The 23,797-nt window shown below is 40.2% G+C and overlaps 5 protein-coding genes across 6 annotated transcripts; 2 read left to right on the top strand and 3 right to left on the bottom strand.

Moving 5' to 3' along the window:
* Positions 1 to 9,521: 9,521 nt before the first annotated feature.
* On the top strand, positions 9,522 to 13,560 carry LOC110612393 (transmembrane 9 superfamily member 8). Its single transcript, XM_021753164.2, has 7 exons — positions 9,522 to 9,718; positions 10,867 to 11,031; positions 11,123 to 11,232; positions 11,334 to 11,442; positions 11,520 to 11,632; positions 11,738 to 11,882; positions 12,200 to 13,560. Exons 1-7 carry the CDS (start codon positions 9,593 to 9,595, stop codon positions 13,355 to 13,357), a joined length of 1,926 nt encoding a protein of 641 aa, XP_021608856.1. The 5' UTR covers positions 9,522 to 9,592; the 3' UTR covers positions 13,358 to 13,560.
* Positions 13,561 to 13,613: 53 nt separating this feature from the next.
* LOC110612394 lies at positions 13,614 to 14,128 on the bottom strand. Its single transcript, XM_021753165.2, has one exon. It carries the CDS (start codon positions 14,026 to 14,028, stop codon positions 13,726 to 13,728), a length of 303 nt encoding a protein of 100 aa, XP_021608857.2. The 5' UTR covers positions 14,029 to 14,128; the 3' UTR covers positions 13,614 to 13,725.
* A 1,121-nt stretch (positions 14,129 to 15,249) lies between these two features.
* On the top strand, positions 15,250 to 16,114 carry LOC110610453 (early nodulin-like protein 3). Its single transcript, XM_021750377.2, has 2 exons — positions 15,250 to 15,533; positions 15,634 to 16,114. Exons 1-2 carry the CDS (start codon positions 15,347 to 15,349, stop codon positions 15,978 to 15,980), a joined length of 534 nt encoding a protein of 177 aa, XP_021606069.1. The 5' UTR covers positions 15,250 to 15,346; the 3' UTR covers positions 15,981 to 16,114.
* LOC110610452 (nucleoid-associated protein At4g30620, chloroplastic) lies at positions 16,078 to 18,681 on the bottom strand. Its single transcript, XM_021750376.2, has 7 exons — positions 18,383 to 18,681; positions 17,330 to 17,481; positions 16,874 to 16,974; positions 16,745 to 16,784; positions 16,558 to 16,629; positions 16,421 to 16,477; positions 16,078 to 16,336 (listed from the first exon to the last, which is right to left on the bottom strand). The coding sequence occupies exons 1-7, from the start codon at positions 18,477 to 18,479 to the stop codon at positions 16,262 to 16,264; spliced, it is 594 nt and encodes a 197-aa protein (XP_021606068.1). The 5' UTR covers positions 18,480 to 18,681; the 3' UTR covers positions 16,078 to 16,261.
* Positions 18,682 to 19,433: 752 nt separating this feature from the next.
* LOC110612405 (nuclear nucleic acid-binding protein C1D) lies at positions 19,434 to 23,789 on the bottom strand. 2 transcript variants are annotated; one of them, XM_021753184.2, is made up of 7 exons: positions 23,616 to 23,789; positions 23,158 to 23,500; positions 22,993 to 23,048; positions 22,672 to 22,726; positions 22,387 to 22,467; positions 22,034 to 22,300; positions 19,434 to 20,018 (listed from the first exon to the last, which is right to left on the bottom strand). In XM_021753184.2, exons 2-6 carry the CDS (start codon positions 23,360 to 23,362, stop codon positions 22,065 to 22,067), a joined length of 633 nt encoding a protein of 210 aa, XP_021608876.1. In that variant the 5' UTR covers positions 23,363 to 23,500; positions 23,616 to 23,789; the 3' UTR covers positions 19,434 to 20,018; positions 22,034 to 22,064. The 2 variants fall into 2 exon arrangements, with proteins under 2 accessions (XP_021608876.1, XP_021608877.1); XM_021753185.2 differs by having other exon boundaries at positions 22,039 to 22,300; positions 23,158 to 23,617.
* Between the last annotated feature and the right edge of the window lie 8 nt (positions 23,790 to 23,797).

The following is a 23,797-nucleotide window of genomic DNA, read 5'->3' as shown; positions in this document are numbered from 1 at the left end:
GGTGATTTCTACTAGCTCAGGCCCTGCCAAGGCCTTTTCTCCAACTTCCTCCCAGCAAACAGGTGACCTGCACTTCCTCCCATATAAAGCTTCATATGGAGCCATCCCGATGCTAGCATGATGGCTGTTATTGTAGGCAAACTCCACCAAAGGTAGATGTTGCCTCCAAGAACCGCCAAAGTCCAGCACACACATTCTAAGCATATCCTCGATAGTCTGGATGGTCCTTTCGGGCTGTCCGTCCGTCTGGGGGTGGAAGGCAGTACTGAAATCCAATCTAGTACCCATGGCATTCTGCAGACTCCGCCAAAACCTGGAGGTGAACTGGGGCCCTCTATCCGACACTATCGAAACCGGAACCCCATGCAGCCTGACGATCTCATCCACATATACCTGCGCCAACTTGTCCACAGAGTAGCCACTCCTGACAGGGATGAAGTGAGCAGATTTGGTGAGTCTGTCCACAACCACCCATATGGAGTCCAATCTGTTGGACGCCGCCGGTAACCCCACTACGAAGTCCATAGCTATATTCTCCCATTTTCACTCTGGAATAGGTAGCGGGTTAAGCATTCCAGCCGGCTTCTGATGTTCCAGCTTCACCTTCTGACACACTTCGCAGGCTGACACGAACTGTGTCACTTCTTTCTTCATCGCTGGCCACCAATAAACTTTCTTCAAATCTTGATACATCTTGGTGGCTCCGGGGTGAACGCTGTATCTTGCATTATGAGCCTCCCTCATAATGTCTCCTTTTACCCCTATGTCATCTGGTACACACAATCGACTCCCATAGCGGAGGATCCCCTTACTGTCAAATCTGAACTCACTGTCCTTGCCTGACTGAACAGTCCTGGCAATCTTCACTAACTCTGGGTCCTCATGCTGTTTCTGAGCCACCTGCTCCAGAAACACGGGTGTCACTTTCATCTGAGCAACCAAGGCACCTGTACCAGACAACTCCAACTGTAGACCTTCATCAATGAGCTTGTAAAACTCCTTCACCACTGGTCTCCTCTCTGCCGTGATGTGGGATAGACTGCCTAGTGACTTCCGGCTTAGGGCGTCTGCCACGACATTCGCCTTACCCGGATGATACTGAATCTTGCAATCATAGTCACTCAGCAGCTCCACCCATCTCCTCTGTCTCAAGTTCAAGTCTCTTTGACTCAGGATGTACTGCAGGCTTTTATGATTTGTGAAGATCTCACATTTTACCCCATAGAGGTAGTGCAAGATTACTGCTGCCATCTCAAGGTCATGTGTGGGGTAATTCAACTCATGCTTCTTCAGCTGCCTAGAAGCATAAGCAATCACCCTCTCATTCTGCATCAGTACACAACCCAGTCCCACACGGGACGCATCACAAAAGACTGTAAAGTCCTCATCACTAGATGGCAGAGCTAAAACTGGCGCTGAAGTCAACCTCTTTTTAAGCTCTGCAAAACTCTCTTCGCACTGGTCGGTCCACAGAAACTTCTGATTCTTCCTGGTTAGTCTGGTCAGAGGAGCTGCTATTTTCGAGAAGTCCTGAACGAACCTCCTGTAGTAACCTGCCAAACCCAAGAAACTCCTGATCTCTGTCACTGAAGTGGGTCTAGGCCAGTTAGCCACAGTTTATGTCTTCTTGGGGTCCACCTCTATTCCATTTTCTGACACTACATGCCCCAAGAAGGAAATGCTCCTCAGCCAGAACTCACACTTGGAGAACTTGGCGTATAAGCCATGTTCCCTCAAGGTCTGCAGAACCAACCTCAGATGATGGGCATGCTCCTCTGCATTCCTGGAATACACTAAGATATCATCTATGAAGACGATAACAAAGTGATCCAGGTACTGGCTAAACACTCTGTTCATGAGGTCCATGAATGCTGCAGGGGCGTTAGTTAACCCGAACGGCATTACAAGGAACTCAAAATGCCCATATCTGGTCCTGAAAGCCGTCTTTGGCACATCCTCATCTCTGATCCTCAGCTGATGGTACCCCGATCTTAGATCTATTTTGGAGAAACAACCTGCTCCTGCTAGCTGGTCGAATAGATCGTTGATCCTTGGTAAAGGGTACTTGTTCTTGGTAGTGACTTTGTTCAACTGTCTGTAGTCGATACAAAGTCTAAGGGATCCATCCTTCTTTCTGACAAACAAGACTGGAGCACCCCAGGGTGAGGTACTCGGTCGGATGAAGCCCTTGTCTACCAGCTCTTGCAACTGTTCTTTCAATTCCTTCAACTCGGCTGGAGCCATCCTGTAGGGAGGGATAGAGATCGGTCGGGTTCCAGGCATCAATTCTATCTCGAACTCTATCTCCCTAGCAGGTGGTAAACCTGGCAACTCGTCTGGGAAGACGTCTAGAAACTCTCTAACCACTGGCACCGAGGCGGGCTCTCTAACCTGACTGCTAAGCTCTCTCACATGAGCCAAATACCCTTGACATCCCCTCCTAAGCAACCTACAAGCCTGAAGAGCTGATATCAGACCTCTAGGTGTACCCCTCCTGTCTCCTCTGAAGACAACCTCTGACCCATCCTGACCTCTGAACCTGACTACCTTGTCCCTGCAGTCCAAGGTAGCACCATGGGTAGATAACCAGTCCATCCCTAGAATGACGTCAAAATCTGTCAAGTCTAGAACCACAAGGTCGGCGGACAAGCATCTTCCCTCAACAAACACAGGACTACACTGGCAGACTGACTCTGCCACTGATGGATCACACTTGGGTCCACTGACCCAGAGAGGACACTCTAACTCAGAGATCATCAACCCTAACCTCTGGACGGCTCTCGGAGCAATAAAAGAATGAGATGCACCAGGGTCCATCAAGGCATACACATCTGAACAACCAATGACTAAGTTACCTGACACCACGGTGTTAGATGCATCTGCCTCCTGCTGTATCATTGTGAAGATCCTTGCTGGAGCTGATGGACCTTCACCTTTGAAACCCGCTGAAGAAGAGGCTGCCCCTCTCCCTCTACCTCTGCCACTGGCCTGAGTCATGGCTGGAGCTGCTGGCTGCGCTACACTACCTGAAGCTGTCTGCTGGGACTGTGCCATCGGGGCTGCTCTTGGACATTCTCAAGACATATGCCCCTCCTGACCACATCTGTAACAGGCTGTCGTCCCAAACCGACATACTCCTCTGTGTGGCTTACCACACCTTGCACAAACCGCATTATCTGCACCAGAGCTTGAGCCACTCCCTAGTCCTAGACTGGACTTAACCTTGTTTCAGAACTTGTTCTTCTTAGACTTCCTGGGACCTCTGTCCCACTTCTTGCTACCTGAAGTTGTTGCACTCATTGAAGAAGAGCCTGGGGTCTTAGAACCAGAAGGCTGTGCCACTGACTGTTTAACTGTCCCCTGAACGATGGCACTGGCCTCCATTTTTCGGGCCATATCTACTATGGCATGGAAGCTCTCCCTATCTGCTGACTGGATCAAGGAGGAATATCTGGAGTGGAGTTTCATGATATACCTCCTTGACCTTTTCTGGTCTGAGTCAAGGCTTTGCCCTGCAAATGGCAACAGCTCCAAAAATCTGTCTGTGAACTCCTCTACACCCATCTCATCAGTCTGCCTCAACTGCTCAAACTCTATCATCTTCAGCTCCCTTGAACTATCTGGGAAAGCACATCCTGCAAACTCATTTGCAAACTCCTCCCAAGACATGCTATCCACTTTCGGGTTCACATAATTCTTGAACCACTCTCGTGCCTTCTTGCACTTAAGTGTGAACCCAGCCATCTGAATGGCTCTACTATCATCAGCCCCAATCTCATCTGTGATCACCTTGGCCCTCTCCAGATATACAAACGGGTCATCCCCTTTTTCATACTGGGGAGCACCCAACTTCATGTAGTCGGTCATCTTGACCTTGCTCCCACTGGCTGAGCTAGGTCTAGGAGGTTGGGTAGCTGGGGCTGCTGTTTTTGTTGGAGGAGGAAGAGGTGCAACATCCCCTGGGGTAGGGTTTGCTGGGTTTGGATAGTAAGGTGGGGGTGGATACATTGGGTATTGTGAATATGGTGGATAATAAGGTGGGTATGGCATCTGTGTGGGATAAGGGCTAAAGCTGTGGTAGTCTGATGTGCCTCCCATCGAATACCCAGGGTTTTGTGAGAAGGGGGGGTAGTAAGGTGGCTGAACAAATCCCGAGGCCTGAGTGCCTCCTTGGGACTCTCTCATTCCTTCTTCTGACATACTGACTCCCAGACTGCCATCCCTCCTCTGCTCTACATCCATATCATCCCCCATGTCCTCTGACGCTCCTCCCTGAACTGTTCCTCTGACTGATCTGCTTCTACCCAGATCCAAAGACCTTCTAGGGTCTCTTATTGCTCTTTCTCTGCTAGACCTACTAGACATTGCCCTAGGCAATGCTGGAGGACGGGCGCTCGTGCCCTCATCCTCAGGTGGTACTCCAGTCAATCTTGCTGATCGACGAGTTCCTCTCATCCTGTTTTCTGAAAACAGTACACATCACATAAACATTAGCATCATATGGTTCATGTGGGCACACATGAACCCGCATCACACATCATAGCATATCATTAATGCACATGCATATAATCATGGCATTTCACATCATCATGTAAGACAGGACTCCACATCCTATCCTAGTGGACATGACCTTTCCTATTGTGCTTGACCTTCTATAACATCTATGAGCCCGACACTCTAGGTCCGACATATGAACCTAGAGCTCTGATACCATTCTGTAACGACCCGAAATTCGGACCGCTACCGGCGCTAGGATCCAGATCGGCTTAAGGCCGCCGGGACCCGTAGCAAGCCTGACATGCAACCTGTAAACCTGTTTAATCCCATACATGATCAACAATTATACATAAAAAATTTAAAACTTTTCTTTCATACATTCTATCATACACCAAACTCAACCTGTGCATGCACTGAACATATACATAATCATAAAATTGACCCCTCTGTGGGATCTCATCAAAGCCCCCAATGGGTGGCATAACAAGAGTTGAGTTGGCTAAACATGGACATCAATAACATTAAGTTCATGTTTCAAAAGGGATTACAATATACTAGGGTCAAGCACACTTCTAACCTCAATATCATTACATTACATATCTATACATCATTATATAAACTGTCATGTCCACTTTCTAACTATTACATACATAAGACTTCATTACTCTTCTTGACTTCTCTGTCTAACCCGTACCTGCAAACCTGGGAAATTTGGGAGAGGGGTGAGCTACTAGAGCCCAGTGAGCAGAATAGTAAAGCATTTAAAACATATGATATCATGAAATGCATCACATCACAACTAATCATATCAAGGATGAACTTGTCACCATTTAGCCCTCTACAATTTCCAATCATGCCAGGGGCGTAGTGCAGGCCACACCTGGTCTTTCTCTTATACATAACATAACATAACATACATAATCCATGATGCCGGGGGCGTAGTGCAGGCCACTTCCGGTCTTCCTCTTACATAGTGCCAGGGGCGTAGTGCAGGCCACACCTGGACTTCCATATCATATCATCATGTCATAACATATGAGGGCTAATGGATCATTCAACATTCATCCACATAAACAACATATTATGCAATGCAACATATTCGTGATTTCTAATGCAAGCATCCTAAAATATCACATGGCATCCGTGATGCATGAACATGCTCAAAACTGATTTATTTATTTATTTAAAAGCATAAGAGTCATTCCACTCACCTCTGGCTAGCTCTGACACTGATTGAAGCAGCTGACTCACTGCTGAGGTCCTCGGTTCCTCGGGTCCGAACCTACACAGGTGGACTCAAATGAGGGGCCAACATACTAGAACATAACTCTAAAAACATCCCCCAAAAACCCCCTAAAACACCTCAAAACAATCATGTAAAAACATGCAAAGGAAGGCAGAACAGGGCAGGTTCGGCGGCACCTTCGGCGGCCGAAAGTCCCTCTAGAGCCGAAACCCAGGCAGGTTCGGCGGCACCTTCGGCGGCCGAAAGTCCCAGACAGAGACGAAAGTCTCTTTTCGGGGGCAACTTCGGCAGCCGAAAGGCCTGCCTCCCCAGCCATGTTCGGCGGCCGAAAGTTCCTTCGGCTGCCGAACCTGGTTTCTGCCAAAGGGCAGAAACTTGGCTCCTTCAAGCACATTTGCCTCCAAAACCTCCAATCATGCATTTAGCTCAACCAAAACATGCAAATATACATACATTGGCTCCTAGGGGCTTCAAACTAACTTAAACCCCAACTACAACACACAACAACAACACAAATCCAACATACATTGTTCAAAATATAACATTAACTCAAAAACCTAACTATGAGCTAAACATGCATTCTACCCCATAGATCTTGCATAAAACTCACTTTAAACATGAAATGGGCTTAAGATCGGCTCTTACCTCTTGAAGATCGAGGGAGAGACGTCCTAAACTCGGAGGTGGGAGATTTTGAGTTCTTGAACCTCAAAGCTCCAAAACTTGCTTTAAACTCGAAAATCTTCAAAACAATGTAAAAACTTGTGAAAATCTTGAAAGATTTGAAGGAAAGAACTCAAGAATGGTGAGGAACGGCGGAAGGGCTCACCTTGGCCGAAAATGGGGAGAAAGCTCGCCCATCTCGGCTAAGGGGCTCTTTTATAGTGGCTGGCCAGGCCACATTCGGGAGCCGAACGTGCCCCCGCATGCATGCCATGTTCGGCGGCCGAACTTGAGGTTCGGCGGCCGAACCTGAGCTTCCCTCACTTATGCCTTCGGGGGCCTAAGGCTCACCCGAAAAGCATGCATGTTCGGCGGCCGAACTTTGAGTTTCGGCGGCCGAACCTGAGTTTCCTCCAAGGGTGTTTTTATTCTAAAAACTCATTTCCTCTTTACTTAAAATCATCAAAATCATTAAAACATTTCATGAAAACATGGTTTTACCCTTCTAGAGGTCTCCGACATCCGAAATTCCACCGGACGGTAGGAATTCCGATACCGGAGTCTAGCCGGGTATTACAGGTGGTCTTTGCTCTCTTCTGTCCCAGGGCTGTCTGTATGCCTCGGGCCCCCTATTCGATCTCTTCTCATGCCTGTCCGCTCTCCTTTCGTGTCTGTCCGACCTCCTTTCTTCTGGTGCTTTTCTCCTTTCGGTTGCTTCCTTAGCAAATCTGTTGGTTGTCAAGGCATCATCCTGCCTTATGTACTTTTTTGCTCTCTTTATCAGTTCTACCAAAGAAGTAGGCGGTTTCCGGCATAACGAGCCAAAAAACTCCGGTGATGTGGTCTCCTTCTGCATAGCTTCTACGGCTCTCCCTTCATCTAGCTCGGGTATCTGTAAGGCATCCGTATTGAAACGGGCTACATATTCTCTTAAAGACTCATTCTTCTTCTGCCTGACCGTCTCCAGGTAATTGGTTTTTCTGTCAGCCGGTACCCCTGCTATAAACCGGCTGATGAAGATGTTGGCGAGGTCACTGAAACTTTTGATGCTCCCGGCCTCCAAGCTATTAAACCAGGCTCTCGCTGGGCCTGTGAGCGTTGTAGGGAATACCTTGCACATCAAGGCATCCGATAGGGTCTGCAACTCCATGAAAGTTTTGTAACTAAGGATGTGCTCTCTCGGATTTCCTGCACCATCATATGCTGCCATGGGTGGCATCATGAATTTTTTAGGTATGGTTTCCTGCTGAATCCATCCTGAAAACGGTGATGACGTGGGCAAAAGGATCTGCCTGCAGTCTTTGGCCCCCAACTCAGCCAATAGTTGTTCCTTCATCCTTTGCAGCTTCTGATCTACTCCTTCCTCCTCTTGTCTAGGTTTCTTCTCAGGGCGATATTCTTCTCACCATTCTTCATTTTCTGATCTCCCAACTGTTCCCATGGAGTAACTCTCCACTTCATCATTCTCTATAAGCTCTCTCATCCTTCTTCCGTGAATTCTAGCCACCGACTCCTCTTCCCTATCAACTCTCCTGCTTTTTTCTCTTGTCTCTCTGCTACTCTATTGAGAAATTGGCTGGTTGAAGGTTGGTTGGGGTTCGTTGGTCTGAACTCTTTCGGCTGTTGGAGGTGTACTTGACGGGGTATCATGGCGTCTTTGCTGCATTATCTGCCCCAACCATTGGGCAGTGTTCTGTAATTGGAGGGCCATGGTCTGAAGATCTTGGTTGGATATGGTTGGTATGGGTGCGTTTCCTGCCGAGCTCGGCGAGGGATGGAACAGTGTTGGTGATTGGTTGATGGGAGTTGTAGGGTTAGAAAAGGAGAACTGCTGTCCTTCTTGGGTAGGGTTTGAGTCACTTGGGGTGTTAATAGCGTGATTTTCATTGTGGTTTACCATTATGGATCTCAGTGGGTGTATTGAGAGAGGAACTCCGGTGACGGAAAGATCTCTTTCGGTTCCCACAGACGGCGCCAATTGATGGTCTGAGATCCAGAGAAAATAGGGTTTACAATAGCTGAGTCTGCCCCCTCAGGAGGATCCCTCCTACCTTTTATCCTCTTTCTCCTGGCTTGCTAGTGATGCTTAACGGCTTTTCTGCTACAGTGACACCCATCACTGTCGGGCAGGTCCGTACGTACAGTAGTGCCAGTCTCCTTACCTATGTCAGGCGACCATTTAATTTTCCCCAGTGTGCGTGCGAAGAGGGCTGCAGAAGGACTGGGCCGGGGCTTTTATCATCATCGGACTGGCTTCCTTCTTTCCAATTTTGGGTTTGTGTACAACTCGACCTTCCATGTATTCCTGGGCCCGAACCTGAACCGCCGATCAGGCCAGCTTGTAGACATTCCGAGCCCTGGGCTTGATGCACTCTCGTGGCCCCTGACTCGGCCCAAGGGAGGGAGAGAGACCCAACGGTTCTCATCTAGGATAAAATATTATTTTTCATATAAAATTTTAAAAAATTAAAAACACATAGTCAATATTTTTTTTTAAGAAAATAAGTAGTGGTTGACTCAACTTTTGGTTTGAGCTATAACTTATTCCAATTATCAGAATTTGTCATTATTTGGTAGTCTTATTTTTTATTGTAAGTCTCTTATCTCATATATGATTTCTATTTCTATTAACTTTGTTCGTAGTTCTGCTAATAGTGTAACTCATACGTTTACTCGAACTAGCCATGGTATTCCGAGTCTGGTTGAGATCTTTTCTATTTTTTGATTGTATTTTTTAGTTATTCATTCTTAAATTTTAATGAAATTTATGTTTTTATTCAAAAAAAATAAAAGTAATAATTAATGATAATTATTTTTATTGGTAAATATAATAAAACATAATATAAAATTTTATTAATTTAATTATAAAAAGGAAAGAAATAAGGAAAAAATGTAATTCATTATTTTTAACTTGGAAACTTGTTTTTACAATTAAGAAGGACTTTAGTGGAGATAAAATTAAAATTGAGGATTTTTTTACAAAATAAAATTAAGGGATTAATATGAAACTATACTTAAAGTTAAGGGATTGTTGATATAATTTACCCAGCCCCAACTCCCGAGCTTCATTTTTCATTCACCTTGTTGACCCCACCTCTTATTGTAACTTATTAACTCTCAGTGTTAAAACACGCAAACACGCCCACACACACACTCTTTCTCTCTAGCCAATTCGCAGAAAACGCCATGGAGCCTCGAGTGGGGAGATCTTTACTTCCGTTAATGCCGACGATCTGTGCAATGCTTGCGCTTCTAATCCACGGCGCTCGCTGCTTCTACCTTCCTGGCGTCGCTCCTGAAGATTTCGTCAAGGTGAGTTCCTTCTTTTTTTTTTTTTTCTGGATTTCCAACCGAAAAATAGTATCTGACCTGATCTGTGTTTGTTTTTCGGATCTGACTTCTCTTTTCTTTATGATTTCTGTTTCTTTTTTTTTTTCTCTTAATTTTTATTAGACCGTTGAGAAAATGAAGGAAATCGTAGGAAATCTGAAGAATTAGTACGTTATTTCTGTTCGATTTACCTGATAATGTTCTGACCAAATGGATTTGTTGCAGTATAGCTTGTGTTTTAAAAACTTAAGTCACTTAATAGGATTAATGCATGGAATGGTCTTAGCCTGTGAACTTTACTTGGAATATGTGTGTAATATCGATCGACATTATCTACCTGCATTATGTTGTTAGCTAATCACTGGATATAGGCTATAAATTCCCAGGATCCAATCAATTAAAGCTAACTTCTTGAAGCGACCATTTCTGTTTCACCATGTTACTTCTGTTTCCTAGTCAGGGTTCCGTTCTTTTCCTGTTACATGTTTCATGAAGATTTGAAGCTCCAAAAGTGCATGATGAACTTTTTTTTCATTTTACTAGCTTAGGTCATTCTGAGCCGGAAAAGGCCACAACAACCTTGACTCGATTCTAGTGATGCATTGCAATTTTGATGCTCAATTTTGTAACATTTGAGCGCTGCTGAATTGCATGTTTAGAGTTCTAGAAATGGTCCACTAGCATCTATTGCTGTGCAACTTAATCCTTAGTTTGTTCCACATTTTGACTTGGTTTTGCTCATGGATGATATACCATAAGATTGGATTACTTTTGTAGTCCTTGCTGCATTTACATTCTTACTCAAACCATATTGTTTATTGTAATCTGTGTTTACTGCCAGTGGCAATATATAAAATGCATTTTGTTTGATGGTTTATGAAACTAATTAGCATTGATAGTATGGGTCTTTTTAGATAGATGGTGCCTTTCCTCCCTATTTCTTATCACACTGCCTCCATCCCTCCCCCCCATTCCATCTAAATTATTGTTATATTATATTATCGTTCTTCAAATCAGACAATGTAGTGCAGCAGACATTTAGACATTCTCCCAAGTGTGGAAAATAATTAAGAAATGACTAACTGTGTATTGTTTGTCTATTTGGTTCCTTGTTTTCCCATAAAATGCAGGGAGATGAGTTGAAAGTGAAAGTGAACAAACTGACCTCTACAAAAACACAGCTCCCTTACTCATATTATTCTCTTCCTTATTGTCGCCCATCTGAGATTTTGGACAGTGCAGAGAATCTTGGGGAAGTGCTTCGTGGTGACCGTATAGAAAATTCCCCTTATGTGGTTAGTTACATCATCCTGTGTAAGTCTGGGCCAATTCTTTTAATGTGTGTTTCTTGTGACTCATTTTTTCTGCTATGGTGAATTGTTGCAGTTTAGGATGCGGGAACCAAAGATGTGCAATATTGTTTGCCGTCTTAAACTTGATGCCAAAATTGTGAAAGAGTTCAAAGAGAAGATCAATGATGAGTATCGGGTCAACATGTAAGCAGCACCTTTTATTTACCCATATAGTATATGTTCTTAATGGTGTGATAATTCATTCAAGTTGCGCCTTTTTAATTGTTTTGACATGCATGTTATAGGATCCTTGATAACCTTCCTCTTGTGGTTCCAAGACAAAGGTTGGATCAGGAATCTACTATCGTGTATCAGCTTGGTTTTCATGTTGGTCTCAAAGGCCAATATAGTGGGGTATATCATTGCACTTTAAACTTCATTTGTTTTAGTGGATTGATTTTTGGTTTCGCTTAGTGGAAAATTATACGCAGAGCAAGGAGGAAAGGTATTTTATCCACAATCATTTGGCATTTAAAGTCAAGTTCCATAGAGATTTGCAAACTGACTCTGCAAGAATTGTTGGATTTGAAGTTAAACCATTGAGGTTAGATTTTCTGGATCATGCTTATTATTGGAAACTTGTTGCTTCTTTTCTGAGTTATAATTTCCATGTTATTTAGTTGTGATTTTCTATATTTGACTTGTACAGTATTAAGCACGAATATGAAGGAAAATGGAATGATGAGAAAACTCGGTTAACAACCTGTGATCCCAAAGGAAATGTTAATTCCAACACTCCTCAAGAAGTTCAAGAGAAAAAAGAAATTATTTTCACATATGATGTTGAATTCCAGGTGATTTCTTGCACAGTACTGCAACTTATGTTCAGTGTTACAGGTTTCTATTTCAACTTAATAGGGAGGGATAATGAACAACAAAAGGAGTTTTCAACCATAGTTTGATTAAAATAAAGACAAAAGAGCTTGAATGTATTTTTTTTTCTGCATTTTTCTTTTTCTAACTCTGTAATTTCTTCTTTTTTTTTTTTTTTTTCCCTCTTCCCTGTATTCAATTTAGCATAAATATCTTTGGAATATAGCAGTGACTTGCCTTGCTTATATGTGAGCTGCTGTTGTTCTATTCAGTCTCTTATCCTTTGTCTGGCTTTCAGGAAAGTGATGTGAAGTGGGCATCTAGATGGGATACCTATCTTTTAATGAGTGATGATCAAATTCATTGGTTCTCTATTGTAAATTCATTGATGATTGTCCTGTTTCTGTCGGGCATGGTGGCAATGATTATGCTGCGGACACTTTACCGTGACATATCCAAGTACAATGAACTTGAGACCCAGGAAGAAGCCCAAGAAGAGACTGGATGGAAACTTGTCCACGGAGATGTTTTCAGGCCCCCATCAGATTCCGATTTACTCTGTGTCTATGTTGGAACAGGTGTTCAATTTTTTGGAATGACCCTTGTTACCATGATCTTTGCAATTCTAGGATTCCTTTCTCCATCAAACCGAGGTGGCCTTATGACTGCCATGCTCTTACTTTGGGTTTTCATGGGCCTTTTTGCTGGTTATGCTTCTGCTCGTTTGTACAAAATGTTTAAAGGAACAGAATGGAAGAAAACTGCTTTCAGAACCGCTGTCATGTTCCCTGGAATCGTCGCCGCCATTTTCTTCGTCTTAAATGCTCTCATCTGGGGACAGAAATCATCTGGAGCTGTGCCATTTGGGACCATGTTTGCTTTGATATTTTTATGGTTCGGAATTTCAGTTCCTCTTGTGTTTGTGGGAAGTTATATTGGGTTCAGAAAGCCGGCAATTGAAGATCCTGTGAAGACAAATAAAATTCCAAGACAGATTCCAGAGCAGGCTTGGTATATGAACCCAGCCTTCTCAATTCTAATTGGAGGAATACTTCCTTTTGGAGCTGTTTTCATTGAGCTGTTCTTCATCCTCACCTCAATCTGGCTGAATCAGTTTTACTACATATTTGGTTTCCTCTTCCTAGTATTCATCATCCTCATTGTCACTTGTGCGGAAATAACTATAGTGCTCTGCTACTTCCAATTGTGCAGCGAGGACTATATGTGGTGGTGGAGGTCATACCTTACGTCGGGCTCCTCCGCCTTGTATCTCTTCCTTTATGCCACATTCTACTTCTTCACAAAGCTTGAAATAACGAAGTTCGTTTCTGGGTTATTATACTTTGGCTACATGCTAATAGTATCTTATGCCTTCTTTGTGCTAACTGGCACCATTGGGTTTTATGCGTGCTTATGGTTCACAAGGCTCATCTATTCATCAGTGAAAATTGATTAATTCTGGTCGATTCTTCACCAAAACAGGGTACGTTCCAAAGATGGTAGATAATTATGTTTTTAGATGTAAACATTTTTGCCATTTTTGAATGGAGACATAACGATTCTGATGTTAAGAGTCCTTTATTTTACTGCTGTTGAGGAAAGACCCTTTTCTTAAATATATGGATTCTTATGGAGCTTGTAATGCTTCCATTGGATTGCTATTTGTTTATTGGTCCCTTTGTCCAAAAAGGGAAAGATCGGTCGGCGAGAAACATAAGTAACCAAGGATGAGTAATTGTCATGATTATTTCAAGTATGAGCTACTCCATTCCAGATATTAACCAAAAAATTAAAATAACAAAAACATATACTGTCATCTAAAATCTACTTCCTAGGATGAGTATCTCCAGGATCAGCAGTATTAGTAGCCACCTTGGCTACATCTACTGCGGTTGCTTCAGGCTTTTTAGTGGCGTACAAAACCATATACCCAACACTAGCTGTAATGAGGAGGCCAGTAATTGCCATGACGGTTTGGCTAAAGGGCAATTTACGCCTCTGGTGCAAGATCTCACCTGGGTTGTACCCTGGTGGCCTCTTGGATCCCTCTAAGCCTGCTGCTTTCACTTCTTCAGGACTCATCTTGTGGGTGTCGGCTGTTTTCCTCCATTCTTCATTCCCTGGCATCCTTTCTTCAACCCAAGAGCAGTAGAAAGGCGATGATAATGGAAGAGAGCTTTTCCCACGTTTAAAACTTAACTCTAGGCTAATGAACACGTAGCTGCAGACCTGCCGTTGCATGCCATGACCTCATGGCCTCAGGACACGTGTACTAGCGAGGAGCTGGTGGGTGGACTTTTTTTTATTATTTATTTTAATGGTTCGAATAAGATCGAACCGCCAGTTTTGTTTAGGTTCCATTTAAAATTAGGAGGGAGAGGGAGTAAGACCGATCTTTTCAAAGATAATTATGGTCCTATGAACCGGTGATGGGCTTTGGCGACAAGTTCGACTGTGCCATTGTAGTCCACATTGAGCCCAATCCGAACAATGCGTGGCAAAAATAAGCTTAACGGTACAATGGCCGCATTAGATTTCAGGGGGCTAATTTCATTCGGAAGTGCACCCATGATAAATCTGGGGAAAAAAAACAACAATTTAAATACCAAAAGTCAAAAAATCCAAAGAAAATATGCTAAATTATATAATTTTACAATTAATTATATTTTAATAAATAAATAAATAAAAGAAATATATATATTTTTTTCGATTATACATTAAATAGAAATAAAAAAGAGAAAAATATATAATCCTAATTTTTAAATATACTTATTTAATCTAAAATATTCCTATGGAGAAATATGTTAAAAATAAAAGTATTATTTATATTAAACTTATTTAGATACTCTGTTACAAAAAACTATTTTAAAAAGAAAAATTATATTTTTTAATATTTTAATGATTTGTCAAACATAAAAGAAATTAAAATTTGTTTCTCTTTATTATTTAAATTTTCATTACTTCACTTGCATAATTTAGATCCAAACAGTCTAAATAAATGAGCTGAAAGTTTTCCTTCTTTTCCCAAACACGACGTAAATGGGAGCTTAACAATGGAGAGTAGCCTGGACAAGGACAACGCAGCAGCGACAGTAATTTGCTTGGAAGCAAACGACAACCCCATGAAATTCCAGCAAAAGCCATTTGTTTTTGGGCCGTTTCAAGATGCCTTGCCCGCCTTTTCATGCAATTTTGATCGTTACAACTTTGCAATGGGGACACACACACTCATAACACGACCAGACAACGGTCCCACTACCTGAACCTCTGGTGGGTCCACACTTTCATCTTCTCTAACGGCTATATTTTCACTCTCCTCCTCCCTATAAATTCAACCAAGAGGCCTTTCTGCCACCTCAGTTCAAGTCTCAATCTTCCCTCATCTCAAGAATTTGCATACTCTCTCCCTCTCTATCTTTCTCTCCAAGCTCTCCTCTGTCCTTCCATGGCTCACTTTCTAAGAGTTGCAACTTCTTCTCTGTTGCTCATGATCACTCTATTCTTGAGCTTATCAGAAGCTAAAGAAATTATCATTGGTGGAAAAACAGATGCATGGAAAATCCCATCTTCTCAATCTGACTCCCTCAACAAATGGGCTGAAAGTTCCCGTTTTCGCATCGGCGACACTCTTGGTATATCGACTCAGACATGATTTTAATCTCACTAACGTTAATGTTATTCTGCTATGTTATCATCTAACATTACTGCCCTTTTCTTGTTGATCTCTGTCAGTGTGGAAGTACGACAGTGAAAAGGATTCGGTGTTGCAAGTGACTAGAGAGGCTTACTTGAGCTGCAACATCTCGAACCCAATTGAAGAGTACAAAGATGGGAACACAAAGGTGAAGCTTGATCGATCAGGGCCATTCTATTTCATCAGTGGAGCAGAGGGACACTGCGTGAAAGGCCAGAAGATGATTGTTGTAGTGCTTTCCCCAAGGCACAGGTACACTGATATTTCTCCGGCTCCTTCTCCGGCCGAGTCTGAGGGTCCTGCAGTTGCCCCCACAAGCACCGCTACAAGTTTGAAAGGGAGCTTGGTAATGTTAATGGGGATTTTGATTTGGGTTTTGTTTTAATATGAAAGGGAAATTTGGATTTTTCCTTTTCAACTCATCTTCTTTATTCATTTCGTTTATTTTTGAGCCTGAAATCATGTAGAGATCGAGATCAATATTGATTTGATAATGAGTTTCACATTGCTATAAGGAAATATCTGTGCTCTTCAACATTTGTAGGAAAAGTTTAAAATGTTTACAAAGAACCAATGTCCCAAAAAGGCTAAAACGTTATGAAATAGCTAATTTATGCAAAGCTCGAATACAAAATTGAAGCCACTATAGTCTAAACACATATCACTTCACTTCAACTCCTCGTTGAGGTTTGGTGGCAGTCCTAAACTTTGGGCAAGATTGCTCATTCTTTCCTTCATCGCCTGCATGAGAGACGAGAACATGCATAACAATGAGATGATTGGCACAAGAGGGAGAAAAAAACATTGTTCGTCAGAGCAACTTACCTTGACACTCTTCTGATGTGCATCTTTATAGGCTTCAGTGATCAGAAGAGACAGTTTCTACATAGAAAATGGTGGCTTTGAATTAAGCATAAATAAATGACAGAATGAATTATCTGAAAAGTCTAAAAGACACATACTTCAGCTCCTAGTTCCATTGCAGCCTCAGTTATCTCAATTCTCACAGGTTGTTGGTTACCAGAAAGTGTTGCCTAGAAGAAAAAAGATTCAACAGTTCAATAGAAGTATTCACAGCCACAACAATGCGTCAAGGTTCTGAAAGGAATGAATCAGAAACATGCTTAGGAGCAGCAGAATTTCTCATACCTTTATTAGTTCATCTTCGCAAAAGCCATCAAACTCAGCTCTGTGATCAGAATGGAACAATATAATTCTTCAAAAACATTGGTATGAAAATAAGTGAAAATATAGACACAGAGCTAAGAATATACATACGCAGCGAGTTCTTTCTGCACGCGAACAGCCTCAACTTGGACGACCATTTGTGCCTTCTTCACAGTTTCATACAAGTTTTGCATATTTCCCAGTAATCCTGCCTGAATTTAAGTGATGTACAGTTATATCAGTAAGAAATTTAACTTAATTTGAACAGGTGAGCAAATGTTTGGCTGCTATAGAATTAACAATTCAAAAAGATGCCAGATTAGTGTGGTTGAAGCTATGACTAAATTTTGCTCAATTCAAAATATGGGAAAAGTATGTGGAATATGCTAACATGTAAAGTATGTGGAATATGCTAACGTGTCCGCTTCTTAGAAAGTAGCATTGAGTTTTGAAATAGAAAATCATATTCATAAGCATATGTAGATGCTTCACATGCCCAAAAATCAGGTTTATCCCACACAACATTCATCTAGTATACATAAAAAATGAAAAAGAGATAATACTGACCTTTGATGGTGGTTTCTCATCACCCTTATCATTATTCTCCTTTTTTCCTCCAAATAAACCATTCAACCTTAGGGACCAGGACTGTTTCCTAGTCTCATGTGGCCGTGATGTAATAAGAGGTCCAACATGATTTGCAAATGAGTTTACTTTGCCTGAATCCAGCAGAAAAACATAAATCTCATTTTGGCATAAGAACATAACATAAGCACATAGGAAATAAAGGACATGCATGATAAACAACATCATTATCCAGCATATAAGGAGGTTTGAAATAGGTAGAGCCAGCAGAAACTTTGACAAGTGAACTTATGGATTCTCTGAATTAACAAGAAGATATAAAACTTAAAGTGGGTATACTTATATGTAACCCAAAAAAAAGGCATGGTAATGAATGATTGTTAACTCAAGGCTTCAGTTATTGGTTTCAGATCCTTTCAAGCCTAATTATGCTTGCCATTATAAATGGTAAGGAATGACAAAAAGTGATAACTTAGCTGGCATTATTCAGCTACTTCACCATTTATGACTGGCTCACAATTTTCTCCAAGGGCCAGTCAAATTATACATAAAATTAGTATCACTCCATTTTATTGAAGGCTTAACTACAAATAACGAGAAAGATAAAACCTAAAGGAGGACTATTAGGACCAAAATGAGGAAGCCAACAATCTCTGAATCTCTGACAAGTCATATGCACCTAGTTATTCTCTTCATCTGCTTGTGCAAAATGGGACTTCCTTAAAGCAATTAAACTCAGATCCTTTAAATTTTGCTTACAAATTTATTCTCAACAAAACGGGTTGCGCATTTGGGCAGAAGAGGGTTTAACGCCTTGAGTTTAAGTTCAGACAAATTGAAAGGGAATTTGAATTTTCTTCAATGGTAATAAGAAGAACAAAAAGAAGAGGTGAGAATTTTCAATTGAAGCACATAGCAATATACAAGACCCATCAATAAGCAATAGCAAATAAACCAAAAACAATCCATACCATAACAAAGTGCATTAAGAATTACTAAAGAAATCCAAACCCCAGAAGGAAAAAAGCAACTTACAGAAGGAGAGAGAGGAAAAGGCAGGAGTTTTGCGGCGAGAAAGGAAGCGGCAGTTTCCTAGCTGTGGGGTTGAGGCGACGGTGGTTGCAGACGCCATGTGATTTTGATGAAAGTAGAGGATAATAGGCTCGCACAGTAGCACTTCACCGGTTCTCGCCGAAACAAATGTATCCGTATCCCTCTCCAACACCACCTTCAATTCGATTGGTCTACTTGATCCGAGCCTAAAACAACTTCTCGTTTCGGATTCTTCAATTTTTTAACGGTTTTTAAAAATAATTTGGGGAAAAAAATTGCCCTATAATTTTAAAATGATAACAATAAAGATAAGATGAATGTAATCAATTTTCCTTTTTCTTTCTGAATATTTGTAAATTTTTCTAACGAATCCATATTCTAAATATTTTAACAAATTACGCTGAATTCTGCTAAACATTTTAAATAAACTTTGTCGAGATCAATAATTATATTACAAATATTTTGCTAAGTTATATTACTCCCCACTTATTATCCATCCCTATATTAAATCTCAATTAATTCTGACCTAAAATTTATTAATATTTTTTGTTTTATTTAATTTTGGCCTTATAAAATGGATTTGATTTTAATTTAAAATTATAATATTATTGTTTTGATACTAAATACATAAATTTATTATATATTATTAAATTTAAAATTTTATGATTCTCTTATATTCATTGTAAACTAAAATATTTATTTAATTTAAGGTTTAGAGATAATTAGGATTTAATTTAGGAATGTGAACGAAGTTAAATCTAACAATTCAAATTGTATATAGTTCAGGATAAATCCATTAAGACAAAAAAAAAAAAAAATTAAAATACAATAGCCAAAAGTGATTAAAAATTAGGAAAAAAAATAATTATTTATATGATTCAATATTATAATATAATTTTCACATTAATATTATCTAATAATTACATTACTATTTACTACCAGTACAATACTATAAAATAATATTTTAAAATAAATTAAACCACAAAATATTTTTTTTCCTGCCTTAAAACTTGAAGGCCCATAGTAAAACCAATGGCAAAAAGCTGCAATCTGGCACAAAGATCCTATTTCCAAAGGCTAACCATCCACAATTGGTGCTCATAGAGCTGTGGTTACTGTAGAAATACAAAATCAGTGCACACTGCAAATAGCATACACAGTTTGGTTGCCAAGTACACCGGTGACTTGATTTAATCCAACTGCATATCCCGAACAATTTCAATCATTTCATCCAATCATCCACAGATAATCCCAGGAAATATTTGATCATTCGCAACCAACTGTACAACAGATTACAACATAACAGACGCAAACAATTAACTTAATTCTCCTTTTTGTTTTTTTAAAATTTTCCTGCTAGAGACAGATGAAAGACTAATTCAATCCGAAATAATTCACAGTGATAATGGAGGATGAAAGACCATAATAATCTACTACGGTGAGCTCTCCATTCTCCATCCATGGTGTGTGCTAATATATTCATATCATCAAACACCAAGAAGACACTGCTACTGATAATAGAAACTATGAAGACTTGTACCACAGAAACAAGAAAAGCAATATCGGTACAGCTCAAGCAGATGACAGAACCAGTAGATCCAGTCTCCACGGTGCAGTCCTGAGAGGATAGAAAAGGATAAAGATGTCAAAACAGGCAGAGAAACTTTCATTCCATTTATCTTGTCAAACATAATTTTCCATATCGACGTTATAAAATGTCATCTATTTCCAAGTCGACAGAAAAATGCGAATCTAAATACTAATAAAAAAACATCCTTAATAGCCTTTCAGGTGTATAATTACTAGAACCTGGTACAGCTTTCTCAAAGAAATTACAATCGATCAACTTTGCCAGAAAAAGTTGCAACCATTAATGATTCATGTTCTGGATCACACTGTCCAGATTATGAATTGTTAGCTTTGGAATGTTAAATTAGCTTTCTGAAATCAAACAATCTCAATCAAACAAATATCAAATAATCTTCTTATTTTATCATTATTATGCCAAAAATTTTAGGAATTGAATAATTTTAACAGCACTGAAGCATTAAATAATACTTCATCATTGAAATCTTTTCATCATAATTATATAATGGAAGAAAATTATGCGCTTATGCTCTTTCTAATCCATTATAATTTTCCATCAAAAAGAAACCTACACCTAATTACCATTCCACATATCAAAAAAGGACATTTTGTATTCCTATTCTCATTCCATGTATTAACTCGAATGGAACCATATAACATTCCAATAATAATAACAAGAACAATGAGGTTTTTTCCAATGAGATTCTTTAGAGCACTGGTCAACAGTAGCTGGAGTTCATCTATTTCCATTGTTGTAGGATTTTACAGCCATACAAAATATCCACATATTTGTTCTACATTCTTATTTACACTATCACATGCAGAATTAGCAACCACATTATTTAGACACTTTCACAAAACTACAAAGCAAACTACTCATGAGTTGCACAATATCTAGCAATTATACGGCAAATAACCAATTTGATTTAAAAATGTCACTGGGTCATTCACAATCATGAAATTAACAAAGAAAGTGAGAGATCCAGAGTTAAATCAGGAGCAGTGTTCCTAAGGCATTAATAAGGCGCCAGGCATGGCGAGGCGACCCTTCCTTGCCTCGCCGGCTCAGGCGAGGCTCCTCCCCTGAGGCACGTGTGGGAGAGGCATTGCCCCTTGCCAATAAGGGGTAATCCTTTTTGAGAAAAAAAATACGTCTTAAATGGTTTTAAGTTAAAAGAACCCTAGAGACCTTTTATTTTAACATTAACCAGCAGCAGCCAATGCCTCTCTCCTTCTACAAAGCTTCTCTAACACCAGGTATGTCTCTCTCAGTCTCTCTCTCCTCTCTGCTTCTCTTCTCTTCTCTCCCTCTCTTTCTCTTCTTCTATTCAGCCGGCTGCATGCCTGCATCATGCTGTAAAATTTTTTTTTTGGTCTCTCCTATCTCCTCTTTCTCCCTCTTCAGCCAGCTGCAGCAAACTGCATTTTTTCTCTTTCTTTTCTTCTCTTCTCTCCTCTCCCTCTCTACCAGCCGCAGCTACCAACATTTTTTCCCTAACAGCAGTGACATTCAGCAGCCTCTCCTTCTCCTTCAACCCTCTCCTTCCAACTTCAACTAACAGCACAACAGGTAAGTTAAGTTACTACTTCCTATAAAATTATTAATTTCTGCAACAGCAATTATTAGTGATTTTATTGTTTAATAACTGGTTTTAAATTTCTGCATTTGTTGTAGATTGATGGTTAATTTGATGTTCTTAGTTTTATTTAATTATTGATAAATTTATATTTGGTTTAGTTACATAGTTTAATTACTAAGATTGAATAACTATTTTAACAGTGGGAAATTATTAGGTGTGTGTAAGTATATATACAAATGTATTTTTAAAATCTATAAAAAAAATTTTGCCTTTATCGCCTTTTTCAAGAAGGCGTCAATAAGGGACCCTGTCGCCTTTCACCCTAAGGACACTGATCAGGAGGTACACAACCAAGATACTCACTGATAAAGTGAAAATTTTCCATAAATGTTTTGAAAATATTAAGGTAACACTAACAACAATCTGATGAAAACGAAACAAACAAAATAAGTTGTAAGAAAAGAACCTTGCCGTGGATCAATATGGGGCGAAAATAATCAATCCATGTGCGGATTGTCGTCATCTAACACATCATTTTGTATCGGTCCCTTAAAACCACTTGTATTATCGCCAAGAAGCTCACGTGTTGCTTTTTCAAGAAAATCCAAGGCAGCAACTTGGACTGAATGTTTGCTAGATGATTCATATTTCCTCTTCTTTTGGATCTTCCTCTCCAAATACTTCATCTTGGATCCTTCTCCTTTGCTGATATCTCTCATATTTTTCTTCTGTTCTGGATGGAAGAATAAACTTTTAACACGGTATCAGCATTAAAAGAAATTTAATCCAATATATATTAGGAAGGGATTTATTACTTACCACGGGTAAGATCAGGCAACGAATGCTCAATGAAACGGGTTGCGGCCTGGTAATTTAAGGTGGTAGAAGGACGCAATGGTGCTTCAGGAAACAATTGAAACTCGTTTAATCGGTAAGGAAAATAGATAAAAACCAAAACTCACCATCATGAATTAAGACTTCAAGCACAGGTAATCACCTTCCATTCAAAATGAGAAGTGTCTTAGCCTAGACATAAAATCTAATAATTGCAATTTCTTTCGTTTGATTCTCGAATAAGAGCTAGTTGCAAGGGAAAATAAGTACCTTTACTCAAATCTATAGACCGTTCAAGCTTGTCTTGATACAAATTCAACCTATCCTACAGATACAAAACCCAAAGATCAGATTATTGGTGAGCCATACAGATACAATCTCTAATCATAAGCTCTTTTAATGCAAATAGAGAAAGCAACATTGAAGGAGAAAAACATACAAAAGGGCGAAGAAAAATTTCAAAAACATATGCGTAATGTGGCAACAAAAGGAACATCAGGAGCCTCATAATTCAAATACTAACTGAAATTTCCAGCAGCAATTTAAACACCAAAACCCAAATTCTCAAATTTAAAAATTGAGAGGACATACAAGCTCTGTCTTGACGTGATGCTCACTTGGGTCAATTCCACTGCATCTCAATCTCACTGAAAATCCACGGCATTGATAGTCATAATTATGCATGCTAAAAATACTTAAACATTCGAAGCTAGATAAGAATTGAATGAAGAGAAAGAGTGAACAAGTGGTGTGCACATGAGAAAAGAAGAGTAGTGGCCTTGGCGAGCAAAAGGAGAGACTGAGCCCGTTGGAGAGGAGGCATCTCGGCGAGGACTTCAGGGTCAGAAAGCGGGAGGAACTGAAGCAAATGAGTATGCAGTTGTTCTATGTTGGCCAGAGTAGTCTTCGCAGAATCCATAACTGATTCTGGTACTAGTGAGCTGCTTTCTCTTTCACCCATTTTGTTTCTCTTTGGAAATTTGAGCTTTCTCTCTCACCCAAAAAAATAAAAATTCAATCTTTCTCGGAGAAGTTTTCTGTTATGCCTCTGTTGTAAGAAACTTTGAGGTTGATCTGTTGAGTTCTTCTGTGCAGTCCGCTAGGGTTTTTAAGGGGGAAGGGAAGAGGTAACATTTTAAATTATAAAAAATAATATTTTATTATTAAAAAATAATATTATATCATATAATAACTTAGCAAAAGTAATTAATTACTGAGGGCTGGCAAATCCATCAAGAGACTGTAGCTCTCTTATCTTCTACCTTCTCAGCATCATCTGTAATCCAAAACTCACACCTTCGCTTTTAGGTCTCCAAATTCTAAAATGGCCCAGCTGCTCCAGATTTTCTGTAGAGCAAGAGAAAAGCAAAAAACCAAAGAGAAAGAAGACTACATA

The sequence above is a fragment of the Manihot esculenta genome, chromosome 3 (genome assembly GCF_001659605.2).
Source record: "Manihot esculenta cultivar AM560-2 chromosome 3, M.esculenta_v8, whole genome shotgun sequence".
Taxonomy (NCBI): Eukaryota; Viridiplantae; Streptophyta; class Magnoliopsida; order Malpighiales; family Euphorbiaceae; genus Manihot; species Manihot esculenta.
This window is presented reverse-complemented; position numbering and strand designations above follow the sequence as displayed.

Coding starts and splice junctions, on each gene's coding strand:
- LOC110612405 (XM_021753184.2), bottom strand. CDS start 23,362: ATGGGTGAAAGAGAAAGCAGCTCACTAGTACCAGAATCAGTTATGGAT. Junction 23,049..23,157: donor CACTACTCTTCTTTTCTCAT/GTGCACACCACT, acceptor GTGGATTTTCAG/TGAGATTGAGATGCAGTGGA. Junction 22,468..22,671: donor GTCTATAGATTTGAGTAAAG/GTACTTATTTTC, acceptor TGTTTCCTGAAG/CACCATTGCGTCCTTCTACC.
- LOC110610452 (XM_021750376.2), bottom strand. CDS start 18,479: ATGGCGTCTGCAACCACCGTCGCCTCAACCCCACAGCTAGGAAACTGC. Junction 16,630..16,744: donor GCGAAGATGAACTAATAAAG/GTATGAGAAATT, acceptor TTTTTCTTCTAG/GCAACACTTTCTGGTAACCA. Junction 16,337..16,420: donor CACATCAGAAGAGTGTCAAG/GTAAGTTGCTCT, acceptor TCTCTCATGCAG/GCGATGAAGGAAAGAATGAG.
- LOC110612394 (XM_021753165.2), bottom strand. CDS start 14,028: ATGCCAGGGAATGAAGAATGGAGGAAAACAGCCGACACCCACAAGATG.
- LOC110610453 (XM_021750377.2), top strand. CDS start 15,347: ATGGCTCACTTTCTAAGAGTTGCAACTTCTTCTCTGTTGCTCATGATC. Junction 15,534..15,633: donor TCGCATCGGCGACACTCTTG/GTATATCGACTC, acceptor GATCTCTGTCAG/TGTGGAAGTACGACAGTGAA.
- LOC110612393 (XM_021753164.2), top strand. CDS start 9,593: ATGGAGCCTCGAGTGGGGAGATCTTTACTTCCGTTAATGCCGACGATC. Junction 11,233..11,333: donor GATGAGTATCGGGTCAACAT/GTAAGCAGCACC, acceptor TGCATGTTATAG/GATCCTTGATAACCTTCCTC. Junction 11,633..11,737: donor TTTGAAGTTAAACCATTGAG/GTTAGATTTTCT, acceptor TGACTTGTACAG/TATTAAGCACGAATATGAAG.